General features: G+C 55.9%; 1 protein-coding gene across 9 annotated transcripts in view; it reads right to left on the reverse strand.

Annotated features, from left to right (window-relative positions):
* LOC116954070 (sodium/hydrogen exchanger 3-like) overlaps window positions 1–21,961 on the reverse strand; it is a 70,862-nt gene that overhangs the window by 28,975 nt on the left and 19,926 nt on the right. For all 9 annotated transcript variants that reach the window (XR_012929621.1, XR_012929623.1, XR_012929627.1 and 6 more), the window contains exons 2-6: window positions 6,479–6,781; window positions 5,107–5,267; window positions 4,600–4,678; window positions 3,900–4,077; window positions 3,443–3,663 (exon numbers count right to left, since the gene is read on the reverse strand). Coding sequence is in view for 1 of the 9 variants with exons in the window: in XM_076052163.1 (XP_075908278.1) it covers window positions 3,443–3,663; window positions 3,900–4,077; window positions 4,600–4,678; window positions 5,107–5,267; window positions 6,479–6,781 (942 nt within the window). In the remaining 8 variants the exon portion in view is untranslated. The remainder of the gene's footprint in view (window positions 1–3,442; window positions 3,664–3,899; window positions 4,078–4,599; window positions 4,679–5,106; window positions 5,268–6,478; window positions 6,782–21,961) is intronic.

Here is a 21,961-nt window from a genome sequence, read left to right on the forward strand (position 1 = left end):
CTGCCGCCGGGCCGCGACGACGTTCCGGTGGCCGACGCTCGCGGCCACCGCGGCGGCGGCGACGGCCTCGGCGGCGGTCTCCTGCGGCGGGAAGACGGCGACGGCGTTCCTCCTCGTGAGGCTCTCCAGGCGGCTTTCCAGACGGGCGTGCTGCGCCAAGATGGCGGGCGGCGGCAGCACACCTGCGCCTGCTTCAGTCGTCGTCGCTGCTGCTGCTGTTGCTGCTGTCGTTGTTGTTGTCGTTGTTGTTGTTGTCATTATTGTCGTTGTCGTTGCCATCGTCCGTGCAGCCCACGAGCCGATTGCGATGGATTATCTCGAAGGGTTCAGTGAGCAAAATAAAAGACCAAATTTCAGAATTTGAATGGGGAATGAATCCAACGAGGGAATTCACGATGTTTAACTTTCTTTTTACCGTATCCTCTCTCGGGCTCGGCCTGGAAGGTGGAAAAACCAGGCCCCTATTGTTCCAGGTGAGAGCTCGGGAGCTTCACCCGTACACAGCCTCCTCCGAGCGCGCTCAGAGAGAGAGGAGGAAGAGAGAAAGAGAGAGGAGAGTAGGAAAGAGAGAGGGGGAGACGATACCACATTTCTGGGAGGCTCAACTGGCACAAGTGGCGAGCCGCTAGCTTCTCCCTCTCTCCATCAGCACGGCCGATCCCTCGCGCACGCACAGAGACGAGTGGGAGCTGGTGTCAGTGAGCGTGCGACAGGGTGAGCGAGTGAGGAAATGAACGATTGAGTGAATGCACGAGAGAGTTACCGAGAGGGTGGATTTAATGAGCGAGCGAGAGTTTGAGCGACTTGGTGACATCTGTGAGTTAAAGAGCTTCATAGCTCATCGGATTCCTCCTACAGTGTGACATAAGGATTCTGATTCAGATTCTGAATTAGCGAGAGACTGAGTGAGTGAGCAAGCGAGAAATTGAGTGAGCATGTGAGCTAGCGAGAGAGTGAGTGAGTGAATGAGTGAAGGAGCGAGAGAGTGGAGAGAGTGAGTGAATGAGTGAAGGAGAGAGTGAGTGAAGGAGCGAGTGAGTGAGTGAAGGAGCGAGAGAGTGAGTGAGTGAAGGAGCGAGAGAGTGAGTGAGTGAAGGAGAGAGTGAGTGAGGGAAGGAGAGAGCGAGAGAGTGAGCGAGTGAAGGAGAGAGTGAGCGAGTGAAGGAGAGAGTGAGTGAGCGAGTGAAGGAGATAGCGAGAGAGCGAGTGAGTGAAGGAGAGAGAGAGTAAGCGAGTGAAGGAGAGAGAGAGAGAGTGAGCGAGTGAAGGAGTGAGAGAGTGAGCGAGTGAAGGAGAGAGTGCGTGAAGGAGCGAGAGAGTGAGTGAAGGAGTGAGAGGGTGAGTGAGTGAAGGAGCGAGAGAGTGAGTGAGTGAAGGAGCGAGAGAGTGAGTGAATGAGTGAAGGAGCGAGAGAGTAAGTAAAGGAGCGAGAGAGTGAGTGAGTGAGTGGAGCGAGAGAGTGAGTGAGCGAAGGAGCGAGAGAGAGTGAATGAATGAAGGAGCGAGAGAGTGAGTAAAGGAAAGTGAGTGAATGAGTGAAGGAGAGAATGAGTGAGTGAGTGAGTGAGTGAAGGAGCGAGAGAGTGAGTGAGTGAGTGAAGGAGCGAGAGAGTGAGTGAATGAGTGAAGGAGAGAGTTAGTGAATGAGTGAAGGAGCGGGAGAGTGAGTGAAGGAGCGAGAGAATGAGTGAAGGAGAGAGTGAGTGAATGAGTGAAGGAGAGAATGAGTGAGTGAAGGAGCGAGAGAGTGAGTGAGTGAGTGAGTGAAGGAGCGAGAGAGTGAGTGAAGGAGAGAGTTAGTGAATGAGTGAAGGAGCGGGAGAGTGAGTGAAGGAGCGAGAGAATGAGTGAAGGAGAGAGTGAGTGAATGAGTGAAGGAGAGAATGAGTGAGTGAGTGAAGGAGCGAGAGAGTGAGTGAGTGAGTGAAGAAGCGAGAGAGTGAGTGAAGGAGCGAGAGAGTGAGTCACAGCACGAGACATCTCACTGCGAGGTTATCTCTCTGGCGAGTCGTTATCTCCCTGCCCGAAGCGCCGGGTGACTTCGAGTGACTTTGACCCCTGAGGTGGGAGGGAGGGGGGAATCTCACCCCCGTCCTCACCTCTCACCCACTCAGCCCACTCAACCCATCACGGAGTTTCCCGGTTCGTGATAAGAGGCCCCATCACCATCATCATCAGAGCAGCAGGGAACTCCTCGTCAGCTGATAAGGGCGAGTGGGGGGCGAGTGAAGGTCGGCACGCTACACGAGGGGTTGGGTGGCCAGCACCACACCCGACACCCAGAGCGGGAAACACCACGGCCCGGAGAGCGGCGCACGTGGGGCACGCCGCACTGCCTGCAGCCACGAATGGAGAGCCGCGAAACGAGGACCTCGCAAGCGACCCGCCACCCCGCCATCCCGCCATGCCACCACCCCGCCCGCCTGGCTTCGACCTCCCAAAAAGGCGCCAATGGGTGCGGTTGAACCAATACCGGTGTGACCACGGGGAGTGTGACCACGGGGAGCGTGCCACCACTTCCGGTGTGACCAGACGGAGCGTGCCACCACTTCCGGTGTGACCAGACGGAGCGTGCCACCACTTCCGGTGTGACCAGACAGAGCGTGCCACCACTTCCGGTGTGACCAGGGGGGAGCGTGCCACCACTTCCGGTGTGACCAGGGGGAGTGTGCCACCACTTCCGGTGTGACCAGACGGAGCGTGCCACCACTTCCGGTGTGACCAGACGGAGCGTGCCACCACTTCCGGTGTGACCAGGGGGGAGCGTGCCACCACTTCCGGTGTGACCAGGGGGGAGCGTGCCACCACTTCCGGTGTGACCAGACGGAGCGTGCCACCGCTTCCGAACAAGGGTGTGGAGTCGTGCTACTGCGCGACAGCCCGGCCACCAGCGTGTGAATGTGGTGAGAGCCAGGAGAGGCCGTGGTGGCACACCATCGTGTCCGGCTGCGGGGTCCATCAGGGCGTGCCGGGCGGACTGTGTTGTGGTTGTTGTGGTTGTTGTTGTTGCTCTGCATGTGCTGGAAGAGGAGGAGGAGGAGGCTGGAAAAGTGGCTCTGTGACTACGTCAGGGGGGCTGACGTCCTCTCAAAAGAACATTTATCTCTCTCTGCATGTATTTTTTTGTAAATGTATCTGCTGGTGATTTGGCCGTGGGGGAGTCGCGTGAAACAGCATTCGCTAAAAAAAAAACACACCGCGCCAGGTACTCATTTTGACGCCGAGTCGACCTAGGGGAGGCCCAGGACCGGTTCAGATAATCATCACTGGTGGTTGGCCGTGAACGGGAACCGAACTTGGGTGGCCGGGTTTGTAGCGCAGTGTGCTAACCACTGCACCACCGCTCCCTACCAGACACACACACACACACACCTATGACCCCTGTAGATGGACACGAACACAAGACACACGCACACACAGACAGACAGACAAACAGACGCACCGATTATCCTGTAGACGGACACGAAGATGAGCGTGGGCAGGATGAAGGCGGTGTTCCAGGTCCACTTCTCGGTGTCCACGGCCGAGATGCCGAGGAAGATGAAGATGATGGTCTCGGCGGCGCTCGCCAACATCTTCATGGTGTACTTGATCACCGTCTGGGACTTGCTGCTGATGTTCGCGTCCACGTAGGTGCGGCAGCAGATGCCGCAGAACGTGATCCTGAGACGCACGCAGATGTAGTGAGAGACACACAGAGGACACACGGAGATGCACACAGACACACACGGAGACAGAGAGACACACGGACGCATAGACACAGTGAGAGATAGACAGGGCGAGAGACACAGATACCAAGACAAAAGCAGATAGGCACACACAGACGGAGAGACACACAGGACCCCCCCACACACACACGAGGGGGAGCGCGAGGGAGAGGGGGGGGGGAAGAGCCTCACGCGAGGATGGCGGACAGGGTGAACATCTCAGCGGTGAGGTAGGCGAGGTAGGAGAGCAGGAAGACGAAGCCCGGCTCGATCATCTTCACGTGCTTGGTGAACCTCGTGACGAAGGCGATGATGAAGGCGAAGATCACCCCGACTGCCGTGCCGCCCAGACTCACCACGAAGAACGACGCTGCCGGGACACGACCACAAAATCGGCAACATCGTCGTCAGCAACATCAGCAGCAACGTCATCATCATCATCATCAGCGTCATCATTAATAGAATCAGCAACAGCATCATCATCATCATCATCGGCAGCGTTGTCGTCATCCTCGCCGGCTCGTCTAGGGGGTAGAGACGCAGCCTCAACTGAAGGCCACCCTCGTTCAGTTTGTTTCGGAGTACCCTGTGAGCCAAGAAGCTCCTAAAATGGTGTTGCATTAACCCTGCAGAGGGCACAGTACTTTGGTCTACTCTTCCGCTGGGGCAGCTGCCTTCCTTTCTCAGCCACGGCACGGGTTAGACTTGCCGAGTTTAATGCTCCACACATTTTGGTGTTTGAATCTGTGAACCGGTAACCGTTTCACCCCCCCCCCCACTCCCATTTGGTTACCGATTATGTATTATATTTTAATAGCATTATAGGTCAGTCCACAGGAGCCTGGGTCAGGGATCGAACCCGGAGTGGGCGAGGAGCGAGGCTGCGTCTCACCGATGCCCTTGATGTAGTCGACTCCTTCAATGTTCTCCCCTCCCAGGGCCACGAACGAGTCGAAGACTTTGTACAGCACCTGGGGGGGGTGGGCACGGGGGGTGGGCACGGGGGATGACTCGGGACACGTGGAGCGCCCGCGGCAATGAAACGGTGACAAGTGGAGAACGGGGAATGAGGAAATTATGGTGGTGGTGGTGATGGTGGTGGTGATGGTGGTGGTGATGGTGGTGGTGATGGTGGTGGTGATGGTGGTGGTGATGGTGGTGGTGATGGTGGTGGTGATGTGATGGTGGTGGTGATGTGATGGTGGTGGTGATGTGATGGTGGTGGTGATGTGATGGTGGTGGTGATGTGATGGTGGTGGTGATGTGATGGTGGTGGTGATGTGATGGTGGTGGTGATGTGATGGTGGTGGTGGTGATGTGATGATGTGGTGGTGATGATGTGATGGTGATGATGATGTGATGATGATGCTGCTGCTGTACTGCGGCTGCTGGCACCCACCACGGTGACGGCGTCGTTGAGGAGCGACTCTCCGAACACGATGATGAAGAGCACCTCGTTGACGTGCACCTCCTCGAACACGGCGATCACCGCCACGGGGTCCACAGCGGCGATCAGACTCCCGAAGAGGAGGAAGTCGAGCAGGCCGGCTTGCAGGTCGCCTGACAAACACATAGATCCCCCCCACCCATGTAGCCCTAACGGACTGTTGGGGTAAGCGCTGCTCGCGAGGGGCACCTATGAAGGCCGGAACAGCACACGAGATGGGGTGGGTGGCCAGCACCACGCCCGGCCACCTTTGTCTCCCCAGTAGCGATGTTTAATACACGCCACACACAGGTACTCATTTGAGGCTCAGTCTACCTAGGGGAGGGCCCATCACCGGTTCAAATAATTGTCACTGGTGTTGGTGGCCGTGAACGGGAATCTAACTTGGGTGGCCGGATTCCTAAAGGAGCAGCACAATCAGCATCAGCAGCATCATCAGCAGCATCATCAGCATCATCATCAGCAGCATCATCAGCGGCATGTGGCTACTCTCAGTTCCTCAGAGGCCTGGTCGGGATGCAAGAGTAGGCCAACTACAACGCTACAGGGACTCTGTATAGCGGCCTCTAGTGGAGGTCTTTCCGCCAGCAGTGGCATGTTATTGGCTCACTGGAGTCCCTATTCCGACTACGAATAGCCAATCACACGCTACCTCGAGCGTGACCTCGACCACAACCTTGACCCTGACTTCAAGCTCGACCTCCACCTCGACCCCGACCAAGACATCGACCCACGACCCCCAAACACAACCTCGTCCCACAACCACGACCACGACCCCCAACCAGAACCACGACCCCCAACCACAACCAGAACCACGACCCCCAACCAGAACCACGACCCCCAACCACAACCACGACCCCCAACCACGACCACGACCCCCAACCACAACCAGAACCACGACCCCCAACCAGAACCACGACCCCCAACCACAACCAAAACCACGACCCCCAACCACAACCAGAACCACGACCCCCAATCACAACCCCCAACCACAACCACAACCCCCAACCACGACCACAACCTCGACCCCCAACCACAACCCCCAACCACAACCCCCAACCACAACCCCCAACCACTACCACAACCCCCAACCACAACCCCCAACCACTACCACAACCCCCAACCACAACCCCCAACCACTACCACAACCCCCAACCACAACCCCCAACCACAACCACGACCCCCAACCACAACCCCCAACCACAACCACAACCACAACCCCCAACCACAACCCCCAACCACAACCACAACCCCCAACCACAACCACAACCCCCAACCACGACCTTCAACTACAACCACAACCTCGCCACCACTCGTCCCTCACCCATGGCGCCGGTGAGGAAGATGCCGTAGAGCGAGAGCCCCGTGGTGGCGGCGTTCCACACGGTGCCCAGCACGGCGTACATGAGGATGGCGCCGATGTTGTCGAAGAAGAGGCGCGCCGGCATGAAGTAGCCGGCGTCCAGCACGATGGGAGGCAGCAGGTAGAAGAAGAAGACGGTGGGCGTGAGCGTGAACTCGGCGTGCTGGCTGGCGCCCCACACGACGCCCCCCAGGGCGAGGCCCAGCACGATGAGGAGGGCGCTCTCGGGGATCAAGGTGGACAGCTTGTGGTTCAGGTGGAACACTGCGTGGGAGGGGGGGGATGAGAGGGGGGGAGGGGGATGAGTTACCCGGGAGGTGGAGTCAGAATCTGGATTTGGACTGCAGGAGAAATCCGACGAGCTATGAAGCGCTTGTTCACGTCCGGCAGGGGCGAGTCAGAACGTTACAACAACAAGCAACACGGCAGGAGTGGAACGTATAGGAAAGGTAAAAACAGATCGCCGTAAAATAATAAACATAAAACTCAACTACTTGCACCTCGCCAGGCGAAGCCCAGCGAGGTGTAGACTGGACGGCTCGGGAAAGCGCAGCGTCTTATGCGGCGTGCTCGGAGCGTGAACGGAACGCGTGGGTAGGGGCACAGAGAGGGATCGACACAGATGTGTGGATGTAGAACTTCTTTCGCACCGTACGTAGCTAACCGTGCTCATCGGAGGTGCGGGGGAAAGACAAACACCAACAACAAGCAGTTCTACAGCAATTAGTTTTTGTTATCTAGATTCTCGAGATAGAGAGAGAGAGATAATAGCAGGGAGGGATAAGGACGGAGAGAGATAGGAACAGATAGGGGGAGAGAGAGATATATATAGTAAGATAGATATGGACACAGAGATAGGGACAGAGATATAGACAGAGAGAGAGATAGAAACAGAGACAGATGGAAATGGAGAGACAGGCAGACAGAGAGGCCAGTGACATGGAGCAGTTGAGCGATGAAGGGATGGTGCTGGGTGAGTGGGTGGGCGGGAGAGTGGGTAAATGGGCGAGTTGGCGAGTGGGTGAGTGGGTGAGCAGGTAGATGGGCGAGTGGGTGGGTGAGTGGGTGAGTAGGTAGATGGGCGAGTGGGTGAGTAGGTAGATGGGCGAGTGGGCAAGTGGGTGAGTGGGTGAGTAGGTAGATGGGCGAGTGGGTGAGTAGGTAGATGGGCGAGTGGGTGAGTAGGTAGATGGGTGAGTGGGTGGGTGAGTGGGTGAGTAGGTAGATGGGCGAGTGGGCGAGTGGGTGAGTAGGTAAATGGGCGAGTTGGCGAGTGGGTGAGTGGGAGAGTGGGTGAGTGGGTGAGTAGGTAGATGGGCGAGTGGATGAGTGGGTGAGTGAGTGGGTGAGCAGGTAAATGGGGGAGTTGGCGAGTGGGTGAGTGGATGGATGGGCGAGTGGGTGGGCGAGTGGGTGAGTGGGTGAGTAGGTAGATGGGCGAGTAGGTGAGTGGGTGAGTAGGTAGATGGGCGAGTAGGTAGATGGGCGAGTGGGTGGGTGAGTGGGTGGGCGAGTGCTCATTATTATTTGTAAATGGTATCCTCATCAGCAGTCGTCATCAAAACAGCGGCCATCATCAGCAACATCGTCACGATCAGACATCTTCATTGCTCGGTTCGTCATCATCACAACCACCATTGCCCATATAGGACTCACCACTGTGATCTCTACATTGGGTCAAACTTAACATCTCTTAATGTTCGACGGCTTGTGCACCAGATCTTATTTATTCACGATGTACTTACAAAAAAATCCGCAGACTACTGGATTTCTTCTCTGCTGGATCTCCTCTGTTTCAAAGAACAAATTTGACCTCAGGTCTTCGCTCATTTACCAGCTTCACATTCCCTATTGCCGTACAAAACCTGGAGTAAGGGCCTTTCCTATTGATGCCCCCAGGGTCTGGAATGCTATTGGCAATAAACTGCAACTTAAATCGCTACCAATGAGATCTTCTCTCAAAACTGCTCTAGAGGAGTTGTACACCCCTAGCTGCCACTGCTATTCATTGGCGTAAAATAAAATAAAATGTTTCGCTCCGGATGACACTGCAAAGTATTATCTGTATTTTGATTTAGCGTGCTGATCTTAAAGGTGCATTGAAACCATTGATACTCCGACTGATGCTCCTGTTGTTGTAACTCGTGCAGCCAGCTATGGCTCTATAGAGCTCTATAGAGCCATAGCTGGCTGCATGAGTTACCCTATAGGGTTTGGTGTTACATGTTATTTATGTAGTTTATTGTAAAAATTCGGTCACAGTCCCTGTGATCACTGTTACGTTGCAATTATGGCTTTATTTTTTGGCGATTTCGAAAAGTGTTTTGGTTTAGCCATGTTTGTTTTGTTGTAGCACGGAGTTAGACTGATGGCCTTAATCTAAGTTTTTGTGGTTGTTGTTGTTGTTGGACTTGCATCCCACTGGGATTTGTTGCACACAGCGTTGGTGTACGGTGCTTTTTTCAGGAATATTTTTGCCACCCCGCCCCCTCCCCTAACTAATCCGTGAACCCAAACACCGCCCCCCCCCCCCCCCGGCCCCCCAGGTGGAGCGGGTGAACAAATATTTGAGTGAGAAGCGGCGGGGGAACAATGGCGGAGCCGTGGGTACCACCGCAGCGCACGTAGCCGGCATTGTGTGGGGGGGTGGGGGGTGGGTGGGTGGGTGAGTGGGTGAGTGGGTGGGTGAGTGAGTGGGTGGGTGGGTGGGTGAGTGACGGCGGGTGAGGTTGGGGGGTGAGTGGGTGAGTGGGTGGGTGAGTGGGTGAGTGGGGTGAGTGAGTGGGGTGAGTGAGTGGGGTGAGTGAGTGGGGTGAGTGAGTGGGGTGAGTGAGTGGGGTGAGTGGGTGGGTGAGTGGGTGGGTGAGTGGGTGAGTGGGTGAGTGAGTGGGTGGGTGGGTGGGTGAGTGGGTGAGTGGGGTGAGTGAGTGGGGTGAGTGAGTGGGGTGAGTGGGTGGGTGAGTGAGTGGGGTGAGTGGGTGAGTGGGTGAGTGAGTGGGTGGGTGGGTGGGTGAGTGGGTGAGTGGGGTGAGTGGGTGAGTGAGTGGGTGGGTGGGTGGGTGAGTGGGTGAGTGGGGTGAGTGGGTGAGTGGGTGAGTGAGTGGGTGGGTGGGTGGGTGAGTGGGTGAGTGGGTGGGTGAGTGAGTGGGTGGGTGAGTGGGGTGAGTGAGTGGGTGAGTGGGGTGAGTGGGTGGGTGAGTGGGTGGGTGAGTGGGGTGAGTGAGTGGGTGAGTGGGTGAGTGGGTAAGTGAGTGGGTGGGTGAGTGGGTGAGTGACGGTGGGTGAGTGGGGTGAGTGAGTGGGTGGGTGAGTGGGTGGGTGAGTGAGTGGGCGAGTTTGTGGGTGGGTGGGGGCGGTGGTGCAGCGGTTAGCGCTACGCTGCGCTACGAACCCGACGACCCGAGTTCGATTCCCGCTGACGGTCACCAACACCGGAGACGATTATGTGAACCGGTCGTGGGCCTCCCCTAGGTCGTCTCAGCCTCAAAAGGAGTACCTCGTGTGGTGTGTAAACATCGCCACTGGGGAGACAAAGGCGGCCGGGCGGGGTGCTGGCCACCCACTTCTTCATGTGACGTACCGCCCTTTATAGGTGCTGCTACTCGCTAACAGCACTTGCCCCTACAGTCTGTAAAGGCTACACGGCGGATCTTTGTCTTTGGGCGAGTGAGTGGGCGAGCGGTGGTGCAGTGGTTAGCGCTACGCCGCGCTACGGACCCGGCAGCCCGAGTTCGATTCCCGCTCACGGCCAACATCGGTGACGAACCAGTTCTGGGCCTCCCCTAGGTCTACTCGGCCTCAAATGAGTACTGTAACTGGTGTGTAAACATCCCCGCTGGGGAGACAAAGGCGTCCGGGCGTGGTGTTGCCCACATTGACCCACTTGATGTGCCGTGCCGACCTTCTGAGGCCTTTGCTAACATCACTTGCCCCAACAGTCGGTGCAGGCTATACGGGGGAATTTTATCTTTGTGTGCCTGTACGCGTGTGATAATGATGATGATGATGGATCTCGATGACGAGTATTAGAACGAGGATGTGTACGTGCTATGAAGGAGGCCCGCTGCCCGAAACGTCGCCGGTGTTCTTGGTCGCACGTGTCGAGTTTGCTTGACAACTGGGAGCACGGCGCCCGTTGATTTGGGATGAGGGTCATGAAGGTGACGGCGGCAACGCTCACAACAACGAGCGGAGCACCGGGCGGATAAAACGCAGCAAGTTGGCACAGTAAGGGGTACCGCTGGTGGTGCATCTCGCGGTCATCGCGGTCAGCCAACCCATGGCACCTGCTGGGTCTGTCCCGAGACCTCCTCCTGCCGGCAGCGAGCCCTTCGACACTTTGCGTGGTAGCCTCAAAGTGCACCTAGCCTGGCACAGGCGCCGTGGTGACGTCACCGTCACCAGAGGCGATACGATGTGTACACAGCCGGAGAGGGCAGCTTCATCTCGACTCGACTGTAAACTATAAAAAAAACTCTCCTTCGCACGCACGTCTGCTGCCTGTTGCAGGGTCGGGCAAGGCGGTGGGTCGGGCCATGTTTATGCCGTCGTGGCCCTGCCATCCTTGACGGTTGTGTTGTGCCCCCTCGAACCTCGCCCGAGCCTTCGACTTGAGGCTGCTCGTCCTTGGGCACACCTCTGCCGGAGGGTCGAATCCCACCAAGCGGTTCTGCTCACGTGGAATCCGCACCTCCGATGAGCACGGTTGGCCACGTACGGCGCAAAGAGAGCGTCAACATTCATACATCTCTCTTACCAGCGACCTGGCCCATCACAAATGAGAGCCCACAACGAAGTGTGGACGTTCACAGCAGCAACCAACTCACTCGAAACGCGTGGGTGCCCTCGATTCTCAATGCGGAGGGGGGGAGGGGGGTCGCGGGGAGAGGGGGGGTCGCGGGGAGAGGGGGGGTCGCGGGGAGAGGGGGGGTCGCGGGGAGGGGGGGTCGCGGGGAGGGGGGGTCGCGGGGAGGGGGGGTTACGGGGAGGGGGGGGGGTCGCGGGGAGGGGGGTCGCTGCGGGGAGGGGGGGCGAGCCGGACCTGGGCGGACTGGACTTTACTGCCCCACTTAGCGGCGAGGGAAGTGTGGGGCCCCAGGTGCCGCTAAACTGGGAACCGACCCGGGCCGGTCAGGCCCAGCGCCCTGTCCGGTTAACGAAGCTCGCAGCTCGTTAATTGGGGAACTCGCGCTGCCAACACGAGGCAAAGTGCCCCCACCACCATCCCCCCCCCCCCATTCCCCGTGACCCCCACAGCCCCACCCCCTCGCAGCCTCCTAATCTGAGATCCGTGCCGAGTGTTAATCTGCGCTGGTTCTGAACCCCGCTCTGGCTCATAACTTCTGGCAATGCCAGCGGAGTGTCGTTTCAATGACCCCCGACACTGCTGATGAGACCCCCCCCCCCCCCGTCTAAACCCCCCCCGCCCCTCCCACAAATAAATGATGGGATTATCTGACGAAGGCCTTTCAAGTGGAATGTTTGCGTCCACGTGGAGAGATGAACCAAGCCTGGTAGGGAAAAAAGGCGCAGCCCCTGCAAGTGCATGGTCACGCCACCACTGGAGGGAGTTCCAGGAGGGTACCTTGGCCTACGCTTCCACGTTGGCCCAGACAGCTTAGAAGAGATGGTGGTGGGGGAGAAGTAAACACTGTTAACTATTAAATTAAAGAAGTGACCCACACTTTACCCCACCACACGCCGCCACGTGCCGGTCAGACTAACAGACTTGCGGTGGTTGATGAACATTTTCCCGCGGCTGCTGGGTGGACAGAGGCGGTAGTGGGGGTAGTGGTGGTGGGGTTTAAGGGACCGCTGTCTAAGCTGCCGCGCCGAGTCCCAGTGTGGTGATTCACCGTTGCACTGCGGTGGGGTATGAACCAGAATCGTTTTCTGGAAAGGTTAAAAAAAAAAAAATCTGACATTTTGCCATAACCGACGGGATTTCTTTTGGGACGTTAAAGCTCAAAGTTCCATACAGATAGATTCAACAATCCACTGCGATCGGTGTTAGTCGCCAGGCCGACAACGCGGTCAAGGAGCTCTGAGCCACCATCACGCAAACTCCGGGGCTCATGCTCGAAGCAGTAGCAGCAGTAACAGCAGTAGTAGTAGCAGCAGTAACAGCAGTAGTAGTAGCAGCAGTAGTAGTAGCAGCAACAGCAGCAGCAGTAGCGACAGCAGCAGTAGCAACAGCAGCAGTAGTAGCAGCAGTAGCAGCAGCAGTAGCAGCAGCAGCAACAGCAGCAGCAGCAGCAGCAACAGCAGCAGTAGCAGCAGCAGTAGCGACAGCAGCAGTAGCAGTAACAGCAGTAGCAGCAGCGGCTTTAATCTCAGCGATGCAACAAAGACGGTGGTCACTGCACATCGCGCGGCGCTATCAGATGCGCATCTGCGGCCGTCCGGAACGCTCTCTCCTTCCGGTATTAGGAAGGCACTGGAGCTATACACGTTTACAGTATCATAATCATCTAGATTGACAAACTCCTTGCTCTAGAACTGATTTTTGTGTTGAGTTTGTTGCCCTTCCTCCAGCCCGCACCTCCGGTTAGCACGGTTGACGACGTACGGTGTGAAGGAAGTTCAACACTCGAGAGGAAATCTCATGTCTACCTGTGTGTCTCTACTCTACATATCTATCCGTCTTGCCTCTACTCTGATGTCTGTCTGTCTCTACTCTGATGTCTGTCTCTGATGTGATGTCTGTCTTGTCTCTACTCTGATGTCTGTCTGTCTCTACTCTGATGTCTGTCTCTGATGTGATGTCTGTCTGTCTCTACTCTGATGTCTGTCTCTACTCTGATGTCTGTCTCTGATGTGATATCTGTCTCTACTCTGATATCTGTCTGTCTCTACTCTGATGTATGACCGTCTCTGATGTGATGTCTGACTGTCTCTGATGTGATGTCTGACTGTCTCTGATGTGATGTCTGACTGTCTCTGATGTGATGTCTTTGCGTCTCTGCTCTCATCGCGTGCGGGTTCATCCCCAGGCGCCCCGTCACGTGCCCCCTTCCCCCCGTCCCATCGCCTCGCCAGCCGCGTGTGAAATCACCACGTGGTCACACGAATGGGTTATAAACGAACGCAATAACGCGATCGTGTTTTCTATTTATGGAGCGCATTAGCTCAAGGCGTGCTCTGTAACGGAGTTTAAAGGCGGCAACGACTAAACGGGAGTTGTTTAGATGGCATGGCGCAGTGCAAGGGTCGAGGAAAGAGTGACCCTAACAGAGAGCACGTGGGGTCACGAAAAGGCGAGGGGATGGAAGAGGGAGTGGAGGGTGCGTTGGAGAAGAGGTGGCGGGGTTGAGAGGAGGGTGGATGGAGGTGACGTGATGTATTTCATCCGTGGATCGCAATGTGCGCCACTCACCCACTCAACTACTCATCCATCCATTCACTCACTCAACTACTCACCCACTCAACTACTCATCCATTCACTCACCCACTTCCTCACGTGCTTACCCAGTTTCTCAATCACCGAACTACTCACCCACCCACTCACCCAATCACCGAACTACTCACCCACCCACCTACTCACCCACCTACTCACTCACTCAGCTACTCACCCAGCCACTCACTCACCTACTCACCCAGCTACTCACCCAGCCATTCACTCACCCACTTCCTCACGTGCTTACCCAGTCTCTCACTCACCCACTCAACTACTCATCCATTCACTCACCCACTTCCTCACGTGCTTACCCACTCACCCAAATCACCGAACTACTCACCCACCCACTCACCCAATCACCGAACTACTCACCCACCCACTCACCCAATCACCGAACTACTCACCCACCCACTCACCCAATCACCGAACTACTCACCCACCCACTCACCCACCCACTCACCGAACTACTCACCCACCCACTCACCCACCCACTCACCCACTCACCCACCCACCCACTCACCCACCCACTCACCCACCCACTCACCCACTCAGCTATTCACCCAGCCACTCACCCAGCCACTCACCCAGCCACTCACCCAGCCACTCACCCAGCCACTCACCCAGCCACTCACCCAGCCACTCACCCAGCCACTCACTCACTCACCCAGCCACTCACTCACCTACTCACCCAGCTACTCACCCAGCCACTCACCCAGCCACTCACCCAGCCACTCACTCGTTCGCCCACCCGCCCAGAACCTGCAGGCTAAGACGGCCAGGGCGAGGCGGGTGGTCGAGGCGAGTTTTTAAAGACGGCGACTCAAACAGCTCGAACGACTCCGAATGTCCGATGAGCAAACAAGGCAAAGAGAGTTGATGTCCCGCGGGGCCCGAAGATGATTGACTAATTAACTAACTCACTCAAATGGTTGTTCCAAAGCAAGGCCGTAATTATAACATATACAATGAAACAAGAAAAAAGCAATGTAATACAATACACTCTTAGACATTATTGTAAAAAAATAATAATAAAAAGTCCATCCCATGTGTTAGTGAATTTTTTTTTTTATATTTTAGGCAAGATTTGGTCCCCCCCCAATGTTGACTCCATGGCTACGGCCTCGTTCCAAAGCCTGGGGAGGAGCTTCGCAGTGGCAACAGCCCCCGACCACCACAGGCAGGCGGAGAGCCGCCGTGGACCTCCTTAGAAGGCGGCGATCGGAAGACTTCGGGGGCATCGCTGGGAGGAGGAGCGAGGAGCGAGGAGAGTCGCCAAGCGATTGGCTCCCTGCCACGAGTGCGGGGCTGACCCCCCGCTGGGTGGGTTGTCAGGGCAGCAGCCGCTCGGCCTCAAGCGCCCGGCTCCACGCACCAAATGGCCAAATAATGAGGAATTCATCACCAGGCGATGGGGTGGGTGGGTGGGGGGGTGGTGTGATGGGAGGGGTGTGATGGGAGGGGGGGGTGAAGGTGAGGTGAAGGTGAGGTGAAGGTGAGGAAGGTCGAACATTCATTATTCAACGGCACGAGGCTCCGGTAAAGTTTCAACCCCCCCCCGCTCCCCGTGCGGGGGGGGGGCGGCGAGAGGCGGGGCTCCTTGGGGGCCCCGCGACGCCGCCCCCCCGCGGGGCACGGCGAAGGATGCCGCCTCTCCGTTATGGCCCCGTAATGACCCCTCAAGCGGAACTGGCTCCGTGTAATGGGGAGAGTAATTGAGGTCGTTGCGGGAGGTGCGCGTGGAGGAATCTGGATGTGGAGGGTGTGGCGGGGGGGGGTTAAGGACACTTATTTGGTTGATAATGAGGGCTGTGCAACATGTGACTACTGACACAAACTACCGCGCAGACTACTTCACGGTGTTGCATGGTTGGGTTGTTGCATGGTTGGTGAGTGTTTCCGTGGGTTGGTAGGTAGGTGGGTGGCTGGGTGGATTGGTAGGTGGGTGGGTGGGTGGATTGGTAGGTGGGTGGGTGGCTGGGTGGATTGGTAGGTGGGTGGCTGGGTGGATTGGTAGGTGGATGGGTGGCTGGGTGGATTGGTAGGTCGGTGGGTGGCTGGGTGGATTGGTAGGTGGGTGGGTGGCTGGGTGGATTGGTAGGTGGGTGGGTGGCTGGGTGGATTGGTAGGTGGGTGGGTGGCTGGGTGGGTGGATTGGTAGGTGGATGGGTGGCTGGGTGGCTGGGTAGGTAGGTGGGTGGCTGGATGGATTGGTAGGTAGGTGGGTGGCTGGAGGGATGGATTGGTAGGTAGGTGGGTGGCTGGATAAATTGGTAGGTAGGTGGGTGGCTGGATGGATTGGTAGGTAGGTAGGTGGGTGGCTGGATGGATTGGTAGGTAGGTGGGTGGCTGGATGGGTTGGTAGGCAGGTGGGTGGCTGGATGGGTTGGTAGGCAGGTGGGTGGCTGGATGGGTTGGTAGGTAGGTGGGTGGCTGGGTGGGTTGGTTGGTGGGTGACTGTGGATTGGTAGGTAGGTGGGTGGCTGGGTGGATGGGTAGGTGGGTGGGTGGCTGGGTGGGTAGGTAGGTGGGTGGCTGGGTGGGTTGGTAGGTAGGTGGGTGGCTGGGTGGATTGGTAGGTGGGTAGCTGGGTTGGTAGGTAGGTGGGTGGCTGGGTGGGTTGGTAGGTGGGTGACTGGGTGGATTGGTAGTGGGTGGCTGGGTGGGTTGGTAGGTAGGTGGGTGGTTGGGTGGGTGGGTTGGTAGGTGGGTGGCTGGGTGGGTGGGTAGGTAAGTAGGTGGCTGGGTGGCTGGGTGATCTAAAGAGCATGTCCCCCAGCACGCTCATTGAAATCCCCCCGCCGTGTGATGCGGGCACATCCAGCGAGCCGCTGGACGCTGCGGGTCTCGGAACAGCGACTCTGAAGGGAGATCGCTGCCGTGGAGTGACGTCAGAGGTGTGGATCTCCCTGCGCGGCAGTGTGACGCTTCTTACATCTGCACCCTGCCCACCCGTCTACACCCTCTGCCCCCCGAGGCCCTGTGATCATCGGCAGCTTAGTCGCGCGCGGTGGGGTAAAGCGTGGGCGCTCTCCCACCTCGTCCAGGACGTCTGGCCAACGTAGCAGAGCGAACATGAGCACGGAGCGAGGGAGGGGGGGCTGCCTGGGAACTCCCTCTCTCGTGCAGCCGCTTCCTCCAGCGGTGTCGTTAAGCAAGCAGTTGCAGGGCTGCGCTTTTACCAATGCATTTGAAAATAAGCCCCCCAACCCGCCCCCCTCCCCCCATCTCCACATAACTCGACCGCGTCCCCCCCCCCCCCCCCCGCTCGTCCCCGGTTTGCACGGCGACAGTCAAATTGACCACTATTTAAACTAGAAACTATGTTTATTTATTTCACCAGGTAAGGCCCCCACTGGAGCTTATGTAGCTCTTTTTTTCAGCCGCGGCCCACCTGGCCATCACAAATGATAGCTGGGCCGAATGGCGGAGTCATCGCGTGGAAATGTACATCAGCGGCCAAACACTCGACACTCCCTGGATGTCGATTCTCAATGTGGAGCGGAAAACCGGAGGACCCGGAGAAAAATCCACGCGACCACAGCGAGAGAGAGACACCGCAGACTCCAGAAACACAGCAGCAGCAGGCGTCAGCGTCGGGATCTAACCCACGACCGCCTGTACACCGGGCGAGGTAGTTAACATCTCCTCGCCACCGTGTTTCATCAGGGCGGCCGCTACAGCCGTCACCTAACCAGACCGCTGGATTATGTAAAAAAAACACAAATTTTTTTAGCACTGACCGATACCGAGCCGAGCCAGCGTGCACGACAGGCTGTGGTTTTCCACTGGGCAGTCGTGTTACATTTGTTGGCGGTGTTGCTTTTGCCGTGCCAAGCCAGGAGATCCGAGCCTCCCAACGACCAGAAGCCTCACGTGTGGAAGGGGGGGGGGGCTCTGGCCGAGCCGAAAGACGGGCAGCTGAGATAAAAAATCATATCTATATTTTATAGATAATTGTAAAATGTATGACCGTTATATAATCATTATTATGGGCCCTACGGAGGATCACAGAAACAGATAGAGGGACTTCGAGAATCTTGTGTGTAAGCCCTCAATAAATCAAAGTAATTTATCTTATATAATAACAAGGAGCAGGCATTTATCAATACCATACTTCACCACGTTGGTCAGGGCGGGTTGGTGAAGGGCGGTGTGAGCGAGGTGGGGGTAGAGAGAGGGGGGGTAGAGAGAGGGGGGGTAGAGAGAGGGGGGTAGAGAGAGGGGGGGTAGAGAGAGGGGGGGTAGAGAGAGGGGGGGTAGAGAGAGGGGGGTAGAGAGAGAGAGGGGGGGTAGAGAGAGGGGGGGGTAGAGAGAGAGAGGGGGGTAGAGAGAGGGGGGGGTAGAGAGAGGGGGGGTAGAGAGAGGGGGGGTAGAGAGAGGGGGGGGGGTTAGAGAGAGACATCAGGGACGACCGCTCCACGCCAATCCTATCTCTCTCCACAGCAGCTCGAGCCTCCCGTCAAATCGCGTGCCTCCTGTGTGGCCATCTCCACCCTTGAGAATATAGAGAGATCTAAATACAAAGACAGACAAAGATCCCCCCGTATAGCCGGAACAGACTGTTGGGGCAAGTGCTGTTAGCGAGCACCTATGAAGGCCAGCACGGCACGCGAGGTGGTGAGTGGCCAGCACCACGCCCGGCCGCCTTTGTCTCCCCAGTGGCGATGTTTACACACCGCGCCAGGTACTCATTTGAGGCCGAGTCAACTTAGGGGAGGCCCAGGACCGGTTCAGATAATCGTCACTGGTTTTGGCCGTGAGCGGGAATTGAACCCGGGTCGCCAGGTTTGTAGTGCAGCGTAGCGCTAACCACAATAATACCTCTCCCCACACGCACAAACGCACACACACACAGAGACACACAATGACCGAAATTCCAGCTCACACACACGAAGAAAACAAACAGAATGGCAGGAAACAGATCAAGTTATCCCATCGTGGCTGGTTGGGAGGCAAGGCTCAAGAAAGGGGATTGGAGGAGAGATTGTGAACTGAAACATCGCGGGGAAGCAGGTCGAGTCTGAGGACCGCCGGGGCAGGAGGATGAGGATTGGACAAGCAGAGTGGAGTGAGCGAAGGTTCGAGAAGGGGAGCTCATTACACACACACACATAGATCTGTGTTTGCCGTGTCGAGCCGGGAGATCTATAGATCTATATAGCCGGTAGATCTATCTATCTGTATAGATCTACCGGCTATATAGATCTATAGATCTCTAGCTCTCCATCGAAACCAGATCAGGCCTCCCGTAAAACCACGTGGCTTCCGTGTGACCACTCCCCTCTCCCCACCCCGCCCACTGTGAAAACAGACGCCGCTACGTGCAGCAGCAGCATCAGCATCAGCAGCAGCGTCGTGACCCCCAGAGCCTCGCGATCCCCACCACCCCCAGATCCCCGTGGTTCCCCATTTCTCCAATCCTTTTCCATCCCCTTCCTCTAATTTCCCCCTTCTCTCTCTTCCACCTCCACTCTCGCTCCCTCTCGCTCGCTCTCTCGTCCCTTCTCCCATTGCACTTCTCTCGTTCACAAACACGGCCCACCCCCACCCCCACCTGCCCCCACCCCGCCTGCCCCCACCCCACCCCACCCCCACCTGCCCCCCCGCCCCCCACCCCCCCAGCACACTCCACCCCACATTTGTTTCCCACGTTGTTCCCTCTGTGTTGTTTGTGTAAATCACGTGTTCATTCTCCTCCTTTGTCTCTCTGCTGCCATATCCATCTGCATGTCTCTGCTGCCATGTCCATCTGTGTGTCTCTACTGCCATGTCCATCTGTGTGTCTCTGCTGCCATGTCCATCTGTGTGTCTCTGCTGCCATGTCCATCTGCGTGTCTCTGCTGCCATGTCCATCTGTGTGTCTCTGTTGCCATGTCCATCTACGTGTCTCTGCTGCCATGTCCATCTGCATGTCTCTGCTGCCATGTCCATCTGCGTGTCTCTGCTCTCATGTCCATCTGTGTGTCTCTGCTGCCATGTCCATCTGTGTGTCTCTGCTCTCATGTCCATCTGTGTGTCTCTGCTGCCATGTCCATCTGTGTGTCTCTGTTGCCATGTCCATCTGTGTGTCTCTGCTGCCATGTCCATCTGTGTGTCTCTGTTGCCATGTCCATCTACGTGTCTCTGCTGCCATGTCCATCTGCGTGTCTCTGCTCTCATGTCCATCTGTGTGTCTCTGCTGCCATGTCCATCTGTGTGTCTCTGCTGCCATATCCATCTGTGTGTCTCTGCTGCCATGTCCATCTGTGTGTCTCTGTTGCCATGTCCATCTACGTGTCTCTGCTGCCATGTCCATCTGCATGTCTCTGCTGCCATGTCCATCTGCGTGTCTCTGCTCTCATGTCCATCTGTGTGTCTCTGCTGCCATATCCATCTGCGTGTCTCTGCTGCCATGTTCATCTGTGTGTCTCTGCTGCCATGTCCATCTGCGTGTCTCTGCTGCCATGTCCATCTGCGTGTCTCTGCTCTCATATCCATATGTGTGTCTCTGTTGCCATGTCCATCTGTGTGTCTCTGCTGCCATGTCCATCTGTGTGTCTCTGCTGCCATGTCCATCTGTGTGTCTCTGCTGCCATGTCCATCTGTGTGTCTCTGCTGCCATGTCCATCTGTGTGTCTCTGCTCTCATGTCCATCTGTGTGTCTCTGCTGCCATGTCCATCTGTGTGTCTCTGCTCTCATGTCCATCTGCGTGTCTCTGCTGCCATATCCATCTGTGTGTCTCTGTTGCCATGTCCATCTGTGTGTCTCTGTTGCCATGTCCATCTGCGTGTCTCTGTTGCCATGTCCATCTGCGTGTCTCTGCTGCCATGTCCATCTGCGTGTCTTTGCTCTCATGTCCATCTGTGTGTCTCTGCTGCCATGTCCATCTGTGTGTCTCTGCTGCCATGTCCATCTACGTGTCTCTGCTGCCATGTCCATATGTGTGTCTCTGCTGCCATGTCCATCTGCATGTCTCTGCTCCGATGTGTATCTGCGTGTCTCCATGCCCCCCCCCCCCCACCCCGATGAAGACCCCGCCAGAGCGATCGCCAACTACACCCACCGTGTGTGAGTTTTTACGCTCCGGCGTCGAATTTTTATCATAAACCGAAAACGCTCTATTTATAAATGTGTCGTAACCCTCCACCACCCGACACGGCCAATCAGCAAAAAAGTGTCAGGTTGACAAAAGACAAAAAGTTCACTACTTTAGCCCACCGGTGTGTTGAAGAGTGAATCCACAACATTTACAGTTTGAGTACGACGTTTCGCTGGTAATTACATCTAGCATCATCGGGCAATTCGCCAGAATGGTAAAGCCCTCGCTTGCTCCTGGTCTTCAATAGAGCAGCAGGGTGACGTCATTTAACTCATTCAGGTGCAGTGATTTGAGGCGGAGGGGGGTATTGTAATTATATAATAATCGATTGGTAATCAGTCAATGGTTATGATTAGTAATGAGTTGTAGATTAGTAATTAGTTGTAATGTGTGTCATTGTGATTATATGCTACGTTAGTAATCCGTTAATTAGTATGCGTTTCCCCTATAAGGAATTGTAATATGTATTATTTAATAATACGCTTCCAAGCCGCACTAAGCTTATAGCTGTCAGAGCGATTAAAGTTATTTCTATTTCTCTCAATTTCAATGGATTCTCTAATTAGTCTTTGCCAATAATCATTAGTTTTACACAACACTTCATTTTATCAAAATCAATTGAGTGTCCTTGTTGACAAGCATGTTCTGCCACTGCCAACAGTTGTGTTTGAGATAATTTAATATTTCTTTGGTGTTATTTTAGTCTTATGCTGATGTAAAGTCTCGTCTGTCCAATATAACATCTGCCACATAAACAATTAATCCAATATACACCTTCTGTTGATAATTTAGGTAATTCGTCTTTAGTGCAAGATACTAGTTTTTGAATTGTGTACTGTACCAAATCTTACTGTAATCTTTTGCTTTTGCAAAACACGGGCTAATTTGTCAGTTACTCCTGAGATATGGAATTTTAATTGTTTTAACAATCTGATCGCTTTCAGCAGTGTTGCTTTGCGATCGTGATTT

Source organism: Petromyzon marinus, chromosome 54 (assembly GCF_048934315.1).
Source record: "Petromyzon marinus isolate PM22_M1 ecotype Great Lakes invasive population chromosome 54, UKy_Petmar_22M1.pri1.0, whole genome shotgun sequence".
Classification (NCBI taxonomy): Eukaryota; Metazoa; Chordata; class Hyperoartia; order Petromyzontiformes; family Petromyzontidae; genus Petromyzon; species Petromyzon marinus.